Here is a 12553-nt window from a genome sequence, read left to right as displayed (position 1 = left end):
ATCCGCCCACCCCTCCTACCAGCCCTGATTGTAAGCTCTATCAGGCATTCCTCCTGTATTAAATTGTATTGTAACTGTACTGTCTGCCCTCACATTGTTAAGCGCTGCACAAACTGTTGGCGCTTTATAAATGTGGTATAATAATTATTATTATTACTATTATTATTATTAACATAAACATCATTAGATGTTTTTTTATGTACCCTGCACTCATTTATAAAGACATTTGTTGGCTTTGTATGGATACATTCTCTCACTGTTAGAGGACCTAAAATATGTTCATTACCAGCTCAGAGAGCCTTAGATGTTTTAAGAGATACTAAAAACAGAATTAACCTTGACAAAATAGAATGCCCTTGAGCCTAGCATGATATTTTCTTAAATGTAAAAAGGGTTATAAAACAGGATAGAAGGTAATTTGATGTAGATCCTTTTTCATGACCCGAACACCAAAGCAAAATAAAAAAAAAGCAGTTGGATTAGTTTTACATTTTTAGAGTGATTCCTTTTCATGAACCATTTTGTATCCTAGGTCAGTGCTAATATCCACCATGTATGGTATGTTTTTACTATGTGCCTTTAAAATGTATTTCCACTTTTGCAAGCACATTTGTAAAAAATATACTTTATGTCTGTTATGTATTCCCATTTACACAGCATACCTATTTTTTTTTTAAATGTTTTCCCTTTTAGATGTTTCTTAGGAGAAGGTGCCATAGCTGACTGCAAGCATTTCTCAACAAATTGAATGTGATCTGTCCCAGTAGAAAGCCTTAGGACAGGATGAGTTTCCTCTCATTAAAGGATAAGTTCACCTTTCAGGGAAAAGTAATAAATCCACATATTTTTGAAGAAGATGTGCATTTATTATTTTTCCCTGCAGCAGCCTGCAATGCAGTGCACTCGTGATCAGTGAATTGCAGGTGCAACATCAGGTTTCTGCATACTCTCCCTCTTGCTTTCTACCCATACAGTACCTCTGTACAGTCATTCTGCTTCAATATTGAAGGAAGAATGAATGGACTACAAGTACGCTAATCAGCATGGAGATGGGACTTGTAGTTTATTTATTCACAAATTCCTGTGAATGAATAACACAGCTGTGTGGGTAACCGGAGGGGCGCTGCTAGAATATGTTACTTGCTACACCTTAAATAAGGGTGTAACATGTAACAACATGTAACATGTAACAAAGGGGAATTAAGACTTTAATATACATTAGTGTAGCATAGCTTCTAAATGATTAACCCTTTGTTGTTGAGAAGAGATCTCTCTGTCAGCACAGTACAGACAGGAATAATTATGGCAAATATAGCTACCCAGCCTCCTCATAAACAAAGATCACTAAGTAGGATTTTCCCTCCTCGAAGTTCCAAAAACAGCATCTAAAAAAAGAAAAGCTGCAGTTTTGAAATATTTCTTTAAAGTGGAGGTCCACCTAAAATGTGGTTTTTAAAAGCCAGCAGCTACAAATACTGCAGCTGCTGACTTTTAATAAATGGACACTTACCTGTCCAGTGCACCCACAATGTCGGCAGCCGAGGCTGAGCAATCGCTCGTCTCTCAGCTGCCGCTACCGCCATCTTAGGCGATGGATTCAGGAAGTGAAGTGTTGCGGCTTCACTGCCCGGTTCCCTACTGCGCATGCGCGAGTCACGCGGCGTGCCCTCGCTGGACCAGTGTGCTTCCCAGAAGACAGCGGGGGGTGACACGAAGGGGCGTGACTCCCGTGGGAGTCTATTCCCGGAAGTGGGTGCAAATACCTATATAATACAGGTTGCTGCACCCCCATCCCCCCTGAAAGGTGCCAAATGTGACACCGGAGGGGGGAGAGTTCCGAAAAAGCGGAGGTTAACTTTTTGTGTGGCCCTCTGCTTTAAAACTATGCTATGCGAATGGTAACATGTAACAATGTAAAAAAGCTATATATCTGATGTGGCTGCAAACGTGGAAATACAATTTAATAACGGATAACAGCATGTCAGGTGAAAAATAGAACTGTATGCAAATAAGTTACCTCCTTTTTTAAAAGTTAAGGAAATAGCAAGAGAAGTAGTTACTAGACAGATGAATAAACGACTGTGGAGTCACAGAAGATTATTTCATTGATAATGTGCATTACAGATAGTGCCTGCAAATAAAACAAAAGCATGGCAGCCATTCTGCAGAGTGTCAGCATATGCTTTACCTTAAAAACATGCTAGAAAAAAATGTATACATGGTTATACAGTCATTTATAGTGATCATACTTTGCAGTCTTGAAAAATCAGCAGGATCCAGAGCCGCAACTGCTATAGAAACTCTTGACGGTCTACTGATTCCTGCTTTGTTAACTGCTCGGACATGGAAAAGGTAAGATCTTCCTTCATATAAGCCAGTTACTGGATATCTACAGATCTTAACGGGTGAATCATTGCACTGGATCCAGTTGTCGGTTCCTACTTCGCATCTGTCATAAAAAAATATAAAAAAATGTTCAGTTAACAAATAGTGTATATTGGCTTTCAGAAATAATATTAATAGATAGTAAGCCAAAGTAATTAGCGATGGATGCTGCATTTCATTACTATTTTCTTCCTCACATTAATTATTTCACACACCTGTTATCTGATGATATTTCCTGTTTGACATTTGGATATCTTCAAAGTTTGGGAACATGATGGTGCTGCCTACACAACTGTCTAATTATCCTTTACATCTACTGTTAGAAAGGCATTTTAAATTATAAATAAACAAATGGATAGAGATGGGGAATGGGGTTAAAAAATATATATATTGGTGCCAAGTACTTACTTATCAACAAAGTATCCAATGACTGGAGCTTCGCTGGCGGTGTTTGGTGGCTTCCATGATACAATCACATAATCTTTGTTAGCATCATGGCACTCAACATCCATCGGTGCACCTGGTGCCCCTAAAACCAAAGCTGCAGCATCTTCAGAGAAATAGAAATAGAAAGATAGGAATCAGTGCCAATTCAATTAAATCTTGGTAATCCAGAGAAAATAAAATATTTAACAGAACTGTATTAATGCTGCTGTTGTATATTATCTACTGTATCATCATGTGACCTTGGATGTTCTGATGTTAAATTATAAAGCTCAGTAATCCCCATATAAGTAAATGAAATGCAGCTTTTTTTTCTTATTTTATATATTCAGACACTCTCCTATCTTCAAAATGATCACTTTTACTTCTGTGCAATCTTACATGTATTGCTCTTTAACCACTTCAGCCCCAGAAGATTTTACCCCCTTACTGACCAGGCCATTTTTTGCGATATGGCACTGTGTTACTTTAAATAACAATTGCGCGGTCGTACAGCGCTGTACAAATAGAGCTTTCTTTTGGTGGTATTTAGTCACCTCTGTGGTTTTTATTTTTTGTGATATAAACCCTTTCATGTTTAAGCCTATTTATGACATTTGGGTCCGGATTCACGTACGAGTTACGCCGGCGTATCTCCGTCGTAACTCTGAGTCCGAGCCGTCGTATCTATGCGCCTGATTCTTAGAATCAGTTACGCATAGATTTGTATCAGATCCGACCGACGTAAGTCTCTTACGCCGTTGTATTTTAACTGCATATTTACGCTGGCCGCTAGGGGCGTGTACGCTGATTTACACCTAGAAATATGTAAATCAGCTAGATACGCCAATTCACAAACGTACGCCCGGCCGACGCAGTACAGATACGCCGTTTACGTTAGGCTTTTCCCGGCGTAAAGTTACCCCTGCTATATGAGGCGTAGATGAGGCGTACCAATGTTAAGTATGGACGTCGTTCCCCCGTCGAATTTTGAAAATGTTACGTCGTTTGCGTAAGTCGTTCGCGAATAGGGCTGGGCGTCATTTACGTTCACGTCGAAAGCATTGGCTTCTTGCGGGGTTAATTTGGAGCATGCGCACTGGGAAAAAAGCGTCATTTACGTGGGGTCACATAACATTTACATAACACACGCCCACATCTACCACATTTGAATTAGGCAGGCTTACGCCGGACTATTTACGCTACGCCGCCGCAACTTTCGTTTGAGAATATGGCACTTGCCTGTAAAAGTTGCGGAGGCGTAACGTAAATAGGATACGTTACGCCCGCACAAAGATACGCGGTTCTATGTGAATCCGGGCCTTGGTGTTTACAAGTTAAAATCCATGTTTTTTGCTAGAAAATTACTTAGAACCCCCAAACATTATATATATTGTTTTAGCAGAGAATCTAGAGAATAAAATGGCGATTGTTGCAATATTTTATGTCACACGATATTTGTGCGGCGGTGCTTCAAACGCAACTTTTTGGGAAAAATGAAATTTTATGAATTTAAAAAAAATGAAAAAGTAAAGTTAGCCCAATTTTTTTGCATAATGTGAACGATGATGTTACGCCGAGTAAATAAATACCAAGCATGTCACGCTTTATAATTGCACACACTCGTGGAATGGCGACAAACTACGGTACCTAAAAAACCTACATAGGCGACGCTTTAAACTTTTTTTTACGGTTACCAGTTTAGAGTTACAGAGGAGGTCTAGTGCTAGAATTATTGCTCTCGCTCTGACGATTGCGGCGATACCTCACATGTGTGATTTGAACACCGTTTTCATATGCAGGCTCAACTTCCGAATGCGTTTTCTTTGATGCGCAAGCTCGCGGGGAGGGGGGCGCTTTAAATTCTTTTTTCTTATTTATTTTATTTATTTTTATAATATTACATTTTTTACATTTTGATCACTTTTATTGCTGTCACAAGGAATGTAAACATCCCTTGTGACAGTAATAGGTGGTGACAGGTACTCTTTAACGGCGATTCTGAATACTGTGTACTTTTTTCAATCCGGCGCCATTGGCAGCTGAGAAACCCGGAAGTGACGTCATGACGTCGCTTCCGTGTTTACATTGCAGAGACTGAATCAAAGCCATTTACGGCTTAGTTTCAGTCTGCGCCTGGACACTGGAGGTGCCGGATCGAGGATTGGTCTCCCGGTGGGACGGGAGGCCCGGTCAGAGTGGCGAGAGGTGGCGGGAGGAGGGATGTCCCCTCCCGCTCCTCCGGCATAACAACCGAGCGGCTTTTAGCCGCATCGGTTCTTATGTCTGGATAGCCAATCGCCGGCTCTAAACAACGGTACCAGGATGATGCCTGCAGCTGCAGTTATCAGTATAACCCACGAAAGCCGAGGATGCATATATGCGTACGCTCGGCGTGAAAGGAATAAACAAAAAAAGACAGACAATTTTGAAAAAAAAAGAAATATATATATTTTTTACTTTCTATTATAAAACACATCCAATAAAAAAAAATCGAATTTCTTCATAAATTTAAGTCAATATTTATTCTACTACATGTTTTTGGATTTGGTATACTAATTGGTTTGAGCAAAAGTTGTAGCGTCTACAAATTATGGGACATATTCATGTCTTTCTTTTTATTGTTTTTACTAGTAATGGTGGCGATCAGCAATTTTTAGCAGGACTTTGACATTGCAGTGCTAAAAAATGCACTGTTAAGCCCTGTACACACGATCGGTTTGTCTGATGAAAACGGACCGATGGACCGTTTTCATCAGACAAACCGATTGTGTGTGAGCCCCATCGGTTTGTTTTCCATCGGTGAAAAAAAATAGAACATGTTTTAAATTTTTCCTATGGATAAAAAACCGATAGAAAAAAATGATCGTCTGTGTGGAAGTCCATCGGTCAAAAATCCACGCAATGTTCAGAATCAAGTCGACGCATGCTCAGAAGCATTGAACTTCATTTTTCTCAGCACATCGTAGTGTTTTACTGTACATCATCACGTTTCGACACGGTTGGATTTTTGACTGATGGTGTGTATGCAAGACTGATGAAAGTCAGCTTCATCGGATATCCGACGAAAAAATCCATCGGATTAGATTCCATCAGATATCCAATCGTGTGTACAGGACTTAACTGTATAAATGACACTGATAGGGAAGGGGTTAACATCAGGGGATATCAAAGGATTGAAGTGTGTTCCTAGGGAGTGCTTTCTAACTGTGACTGGAGGAAAACAGAGATCCGTGTTTCTGCTTAGCAGAAACACAAGATCTCCATTTTACTCCCACACAGAACAGCGGTTTTCCTTGTTTACATAGGCAGACCGCCATTCTGCCTCTCCGGAGAAAGACTGCGGGTGGCCCGCTGATTGGCTCCTGCTGTGTCCAGTCACAGTGGGAGTGGGTCGCCGGTGGTGCGCGCCCCAGACTTTGTGCACGAAATCATATAGCCAGGCTGCCCTGCCACAGTATATATGCAGTAGCCAGTCTGGAAGCGGTTGAAGGATAACTCCACTTTTGTGGTAAAAAGAATTAGCAAATAAAAAAAATAATAATAATAATATAGTGTGTATATATGTATATATATATATATATATATATATATATATATATATATATATATATATATATATATATATATATGCAACATAAGTCATATTGTAATTAAATGTTATTAAAAATGACCTTTTCGTTTTCCTAAATCTGCAGCGCTGTACAGAACACTCCCCAGAAGTTAAATTTCCTGTTTGTGTGATTTGCTTACTGGTTTTCCCAGGAGTCTGCACTAAAATACAAGTCAGATTTTAGGCATCCCCTGCAACAAAAATTTGATTTTTGGTGAGATATTCCCAAAGGGAAATCACGTCTAAGGCCCCATACACACGATAGAATCCATCCGCAGATAAATCCCAGCAAATGGGTTTCTGCGGATAGATCCTATGGTGTGTACACGCCAGCGGATCTGTTTCCGCGGAGAAATCTCCTCTGGGATGGATTCCAGCAGATCGGATATTTGCTGACATGCACAACAAATCCATCTGCTGGAATCCATTCCAACGGATGGATCCGCTCGTCTGTACAGACTCACCGGATCCATCCGTCCAAAGGGATTCCCCGCACGCGTCGTAATGATTTGACGCATGCGTGGAATTCCTTATATGACAGCGTCGCGCCCGTCGCCGCGTCATAATCGCGGCGACGGCGCGACACGTCATCGCCAGAGGATTCCCGCGCGGATTTCAATGCAATGGTGTGTACACTCCATCGCATCGAAATCTGCGGAAATCTTTGAGAGGATTTATCCGTGGATAAATTCTCTCGTGTGTATGGGGCCCAAGGCTCATTAACACTTGTGCGACTTGTCATGCACTTTGGACATCAAAGTGGCATAACAAGTTGTTCCCTGTGTTTTCCAATGATAACTATTCATACTGTATATGCGCGAAATGAAGTTGCAGCAATTTTGAAGTAGTTCATGCACTACTTTCAAAGTTGCATGAAAGCCTTATCTAAATGTTATACAGTGCAACAGTTGTGCAACTGTTGTCCATTATCACTGGTCAAAGCCAAAGTCGGACCAAAGTCACACCCATCCAAAGTTGCATCAAAGTTGCACTCCAATGTCGGCACAACTTTGGAGTTGTGTAAGTGTGAATGGAGCCTAAAGGGATGCAGGCTTTGCCAATTTCCTCATTAAAGCCCTGCAAATGCAGCACCGGATTGATAATTATAAAATCACTTGCATACATATTTACTTTGACATGGACACAGAAAAGCACAAAGTTATTTCTTCAGCATAATAAAAAGTTGGGATGTGAAACAGTTTGTTAAAATTCCTGCAATGTACATGGATCACCCAGAGGGGAATGTTTTTTTTTTCAACAAAAGTGGAGTTATGCCGCGTACACACGGTCGTTTTTCGGCATGAAAAAAAAACAACGTTTTTCCAACTTCGTTCTTGAAAAATGATGAACAAAGCGCGGTGACGTACAACACGTACAACGGCACTCTGGGGAAGGGGAAGTTCTATTCGCCTTTGGGCTGCTTTTAGCTGATTCATTGTTAGAAAAAGACAATTTGCGCTTTTTTGTCTGTTACAGCGTGATGAATGTGCTTACTCCATTATGAATCGTAGTTTTACCAGAACGAGCGCTCCCGTCTCATAACTCGCTTCTGGGCATGCGCGGGTTTAAAACTTTGTTTTAGCCCACACATGGTCATTTTTTACTACCCGAAAAACAACATTTTAAAAAACGACGTTAAAAGATGCAGCATGTTCGAATTTTTTTTTGTCGTTTTTCAGAAGCCGAAAATTGATGTGAAGCCCACACATGATCATTTTAAATGACGTTTTTAAAAACAACGTTTTTTTTTCATGAACGACCGCGTGTACGCGGCATTAATCTTTAAGAATGTCCACCAAAGTGACAGACAAATAAAATGGGGAAAGGTTGGAACCCCTGTCAGTGTTTTATTTCTCTTTGTGTCCCTGTTGCAGATTCTCCCTTATTTGCTGTTCAGTGAAACCGTTTTCACAATCACGTTAAGGGGCTTATTTAACCGCTTCCCATCACATGACGTCCTGAGATTCCGGCAGTGTGGAGTGCGTGCGATCGCCGCATCACTGGGGTCACGATGCGCGTGCCTGGCGGCCCGATTTGTCCGCCGGGCACCCACGATTGCTCGTCACAGAGCCAGGGACGTGGATCTCTGTGTGTAAACACAGAGATCCACATCCTGTCAGGGAGAGGAGACCGATGGTGTGTCCCTTGTACATAGGGACACCGATCGGTCACCTCCCCCAGTCAGCCCCCTCCCCCCCACAGTAAGAATCACTCCCTAGGGAACACGATAACCCCTAGTGTTAACCCGTTCCCTGCCAGTCACATTTATACAGTAATCAGTGCATATGTATAGCACTGTTCGCTGTATAAATGTGAATGGTCCCAAAATAGTGTCAAAAGTGTCTGATCTGTCCGCCGCAATATCACAGTCCTGACAAAAATCACAGATCGCCGCCATTACTAGTAAAAAAATACAAATAAAAATAAATGTCATAAATCTATCCCCTATTTTGTAGACGCTATAACTTTTGCGCAAACCAATCAATAAACGCTTATTGCGCTTTTTTTACCAACAATATGTAGAACGATACGTATCGGCCTAAACTGAGAAAAAAATATATTTTTTTAAATAATTTGGATATTTATTATAGCAAAAATAAAATATATTGGTTTTTTTTGCTACATTTTCAGTCTTTTTTTGTTTATAGCGCAAAAAATAAAAACCGCAGAGATGATCAAATACCACCAAAAGAAAGCTCTATTTATAGGAAAAAAAGACGTAAATTTTGTTTGGGAGCCGCGCAATTGTCATTTAAAGCGTGACAGTGTTGAAAGCTAAAAATTGACCTGGGCAGGAAGGGGGTGAAAATGCCTGGTATGGAAGTGGTTAAAGAGCAGTGTAATAGATACACCACCACACTATGGGCACACGTAAAAAACCGCCCTTGCCAATATTTATTTATTCCAATAAAATACTCACATTTTGGAAGTAAAAAACGATCATATGTTTACAACCAACAAGATAGCCGCGGTCAGCATGTGTATCGTCGTGACGTTGGATTCCATGCTTTTTAACATGCAAAATTTTAGTATTTTGGAAATCTTATTGGAATAAATAAATATTTGTTTGATATACTGCACCATGAGTCATTTTATCTCATTTAATGTATGAACCTGTGGATCTATTGTGCATGAAGTCTGTGCAGGATTCAGGTGCCTGTTGCTTTGGTGGAGATGTGACTATCTTGTGAATATACTATGGGCTAGATTCTGCAAGAATTTATGACGGTGTATCTATTGATACGCCGCGTAAATTCAAAGCTGTACCGGCGTATCTTCTTTCTGTATTCAGAAAGCAAGATACGCCGAAATTAGGCTAAGATCCGACTGGCGTAAGTCTCTGCCGTATCTTAGTTGCATATAATTACGCTGGCCGCTAGGTGGCGCTTCCGTCGATTTCAGCATAGAATATGCAAATGAGCTGTATACGCCGATTCAGAAACGTACGTGCGCCCGGGGGATTTTTTTATCCGGCGTAAAGTTACTCCTGCTATATGAGGCATAGCCAATGTTAAGTATGGACGTCATTCCCGCGTCGAATTTTGAAAATTTTACGTCGTTTGCGTAAGTCGTTCACGAATAGGGCTTTGCGTAAATTACGTTCACGTCGAAAGCATTGACTATTTGCGACGTGATTAGGAGCATGCGCACTGGGATACGTTCACGGCCGGCGCATGCGCCATTCGTGAGAAACGTCATTTACACGGGGTCATGTTTTATTTGCATTAAACACACCCACCTCTTGACAATTTAATTTCGACGCGCTTACGCCAGCAGATTAACGCTACACCGCCGCAACTTACGGAGCAAGTGCTTTGTGAATACTGCACTTGCCTCTCTAAATTGTGGCGGCGTAGCGTAAATAACATACGCTACGCCCGCACAAACTTACATCCCCCTACCTGAATCTAGCCCTATGTCTATTTCACCACCTATAATCTAGTGGTCCACTGCTTGCGTTAAGAGGCCCAGTTTGTTGATTTGTGGAGGATATCTTTATTCACCTTAGTTTGTTCAATTTACATCCTGGGTGGAACTGAAAAGGAAAATTTACTTTTCTTCCAGCATTAGTGGACTTTTACATAGTAATATGGTAGCTAACATTGTTGACTTGCTCTTGGAGATGCATGGTCTGGGACTGTCATCCTGATCCTTGCTTCAATACTTGGTGAATCACTCACCTGGAACAAGCACGTGCCAGGTTTGTCAGCTTGTTTAGGTCAATGATCAGAATGACAAACCTAGAACAATGTTAAAAATAAGTCAACGATGGTCCATATTTATTTTTTTAACCCCGTCAGGTTCCTTTCGAACCTATGGTTTGAAAATTAATTAAGAACTGTAAATGATAAACAAAGTAAACTGAGACACATACCAGCTACAAAGAGGAATCCGCTGTGCTGATTGACTCCACCTCTGGTGACCATTCTTACAGTGTACAATCCTTCATCGTCCTTATTCAAATGTGTCAATGTCAGAGTGGTACGACCTTCTCCAAAATGCAGCTGATGCCATTTGGATTCTTTCACCAAGACATCTAAAAGAAAATCCAATTGGAAAGAAAGAATGAAATGCCTTTTACATTTACATATGGCCAGGCTAAAATAGACTGTGCTAAGTATGTATTACTCTTGCTAATGATTGCTGACATTTATGGTAGGGCATAAATAAAGTACAGTAAAACCTTGGAATGAGAGAAACTTGGTCTGTGAGTGTTTTGCAAGACAAGCTATTTTTTTATTAAAAATTTTGACTTGCTAAACGAGTGATGTCTTGATATATGAGCAGCGTCATGTCACAACTAAGTATAAAAGAGAAGAGAGGCGCCTCTAAGTGTAGCAATATGGTTACATTTAATGAAGGTACAACATTTAGCAACTCACATGGTGAGTTGATGATTAAAACAGGTACATCTAAGTATGCAGGCATCTGGGGTAAATCTGTCTACATAGACCAGACCATCTTTCTCACCGCCATCGACATCATCCCTTCCACGCTGCGCTCCACAAGCGTTTCAAGCCTCGCTTTCAGATCGCTCTACTGCAGTGTAGTCTTTTCAGTCATGATTGTAGACTGACAGCAGTGGGAGCCGGCGGTGCTGAGAATGGCCTATGTGGACAGCTTTACCCCAGATTCCTGCGTTTTAAAGTTGTTAAGTATGTAAAAATGTGTTAATGTAACATGATATAACACAACTATGGCAGCATTGCACAATTCGCTGATGTAGCTTGTCAAGCTGGTTGATATAATGCAGGTATGATGTACTTTTGTAATATATTTTTCTGCAGCTTGTTATCATTTGCTATGATGGGCTTTTATGATGATATAATGTGCTGTTGTAGCTTGATATAATGTAATATTCTGTCATAATCTGGGCGGCTTAATGGTTAGCATTTCTGCTTGTCAGCAGTTCAATTGCCGACAAGGAGTTTGTGTGTTTTCCTTTTGCTTGCATTGGTTTTCTCCCACACTCCAAAGACATGCTGGTAGATTAATTGTCTAAATTAACTGTCTAAAACTGGCCCTGGTGTGCATATGTATGCATGTGAGAAAGATTTAGATTGTAAGCTCCTTGAGGTGCACAAATTGTATATATTGTGTTAATTGTCATCTATATAAATAATACTTGTTTGCCATAATAAATATATGGGAAACATAAATGTTAATGTGCTGTAATCAAAAAATGGTGGAGCCATGCTATTAAAAATGTCAGTATTTCCTTCCACACTCACTATTCACAGTGGAGCATTGCCTGCACCATTATACAGTGAGTCCCGACCCACATTAACCCCGGTGGGCATCAGGTACCCTTAAAAATCTCATCAAAATTAGGAACTATTATTCTTTAAAGATTAGTTACTGTTGGAGAAGTCATTTTATCTTCTTCTGTGATAAGTAAAACATCGATTCCCCTCCTCACTTTACATCCCAGTGACAGCTGTTACAAAGACAGAGGGGTGTATTTTCCTAGCAGGGCTATAAACAGCAAAAAAGAATCTGACAGATAGTATAACCTTTTCCACTTTATCCAAAAAAAATAAAAAATAAAAAAAAATAAAGATACAAACTAAATTACAAAATGGTAAGAGGGCTTCTTGCAGGCAAAAAAAAAAATGATCATGTCTGTAAACC

At 40.4% G+C, this 12553-nt stretch overlaps 1 protein-coding gene across 2 annotated transcripts in view; it reads right to left on the bottom strand.

Moving 5' to 3' along the window:
- The window catches only part of MYOM2 (myomesin 2), a 218157-nt gene that overhangs the window by 114756 nt on the left and 90848 nt on the right, over nucleotides 1-12553 (bottom strand). For both annotated transcript variants that reach the window (XM_040349806.1, XM_040349807.1), the window contains 3 exons: nucleotides 10797-10958; nucleotides 2794-2935; nucleotides 2250-2449 (listed from right to left, as the gene is read on the bottom strand). In XM_040349806.1, the coding sequence (XP_040205740.1) occupies nucleotides 2250-2449; nucleotides 2794-2935; nucleotides 10797-10958 (504 nt within the window). The remainder of the gene's footprint in view (nucleotides 1-2249; nucleotides 2450-2793; nucleotides 2936-10796; nucleotides 10959-12553) is intronic.

This window comes from Rana temporaria, chromosome 4, assembly GCF_905171775.1.
Source record: "Rana temporaria chromosome 4, aRanTem1.1, whole genome shotgun sequence".
Taxonomy (NCBI): Eukaryota; Metazoa; Chordata; class Amphibia; order Anura; family Ranidae; genus Rana; species Rana temporaria.
The sequence above is the reverse complement of the archived record's forward strand: the minus strand, read 5'-3'. Positions and strand labels throughout refer to the sequence as shown.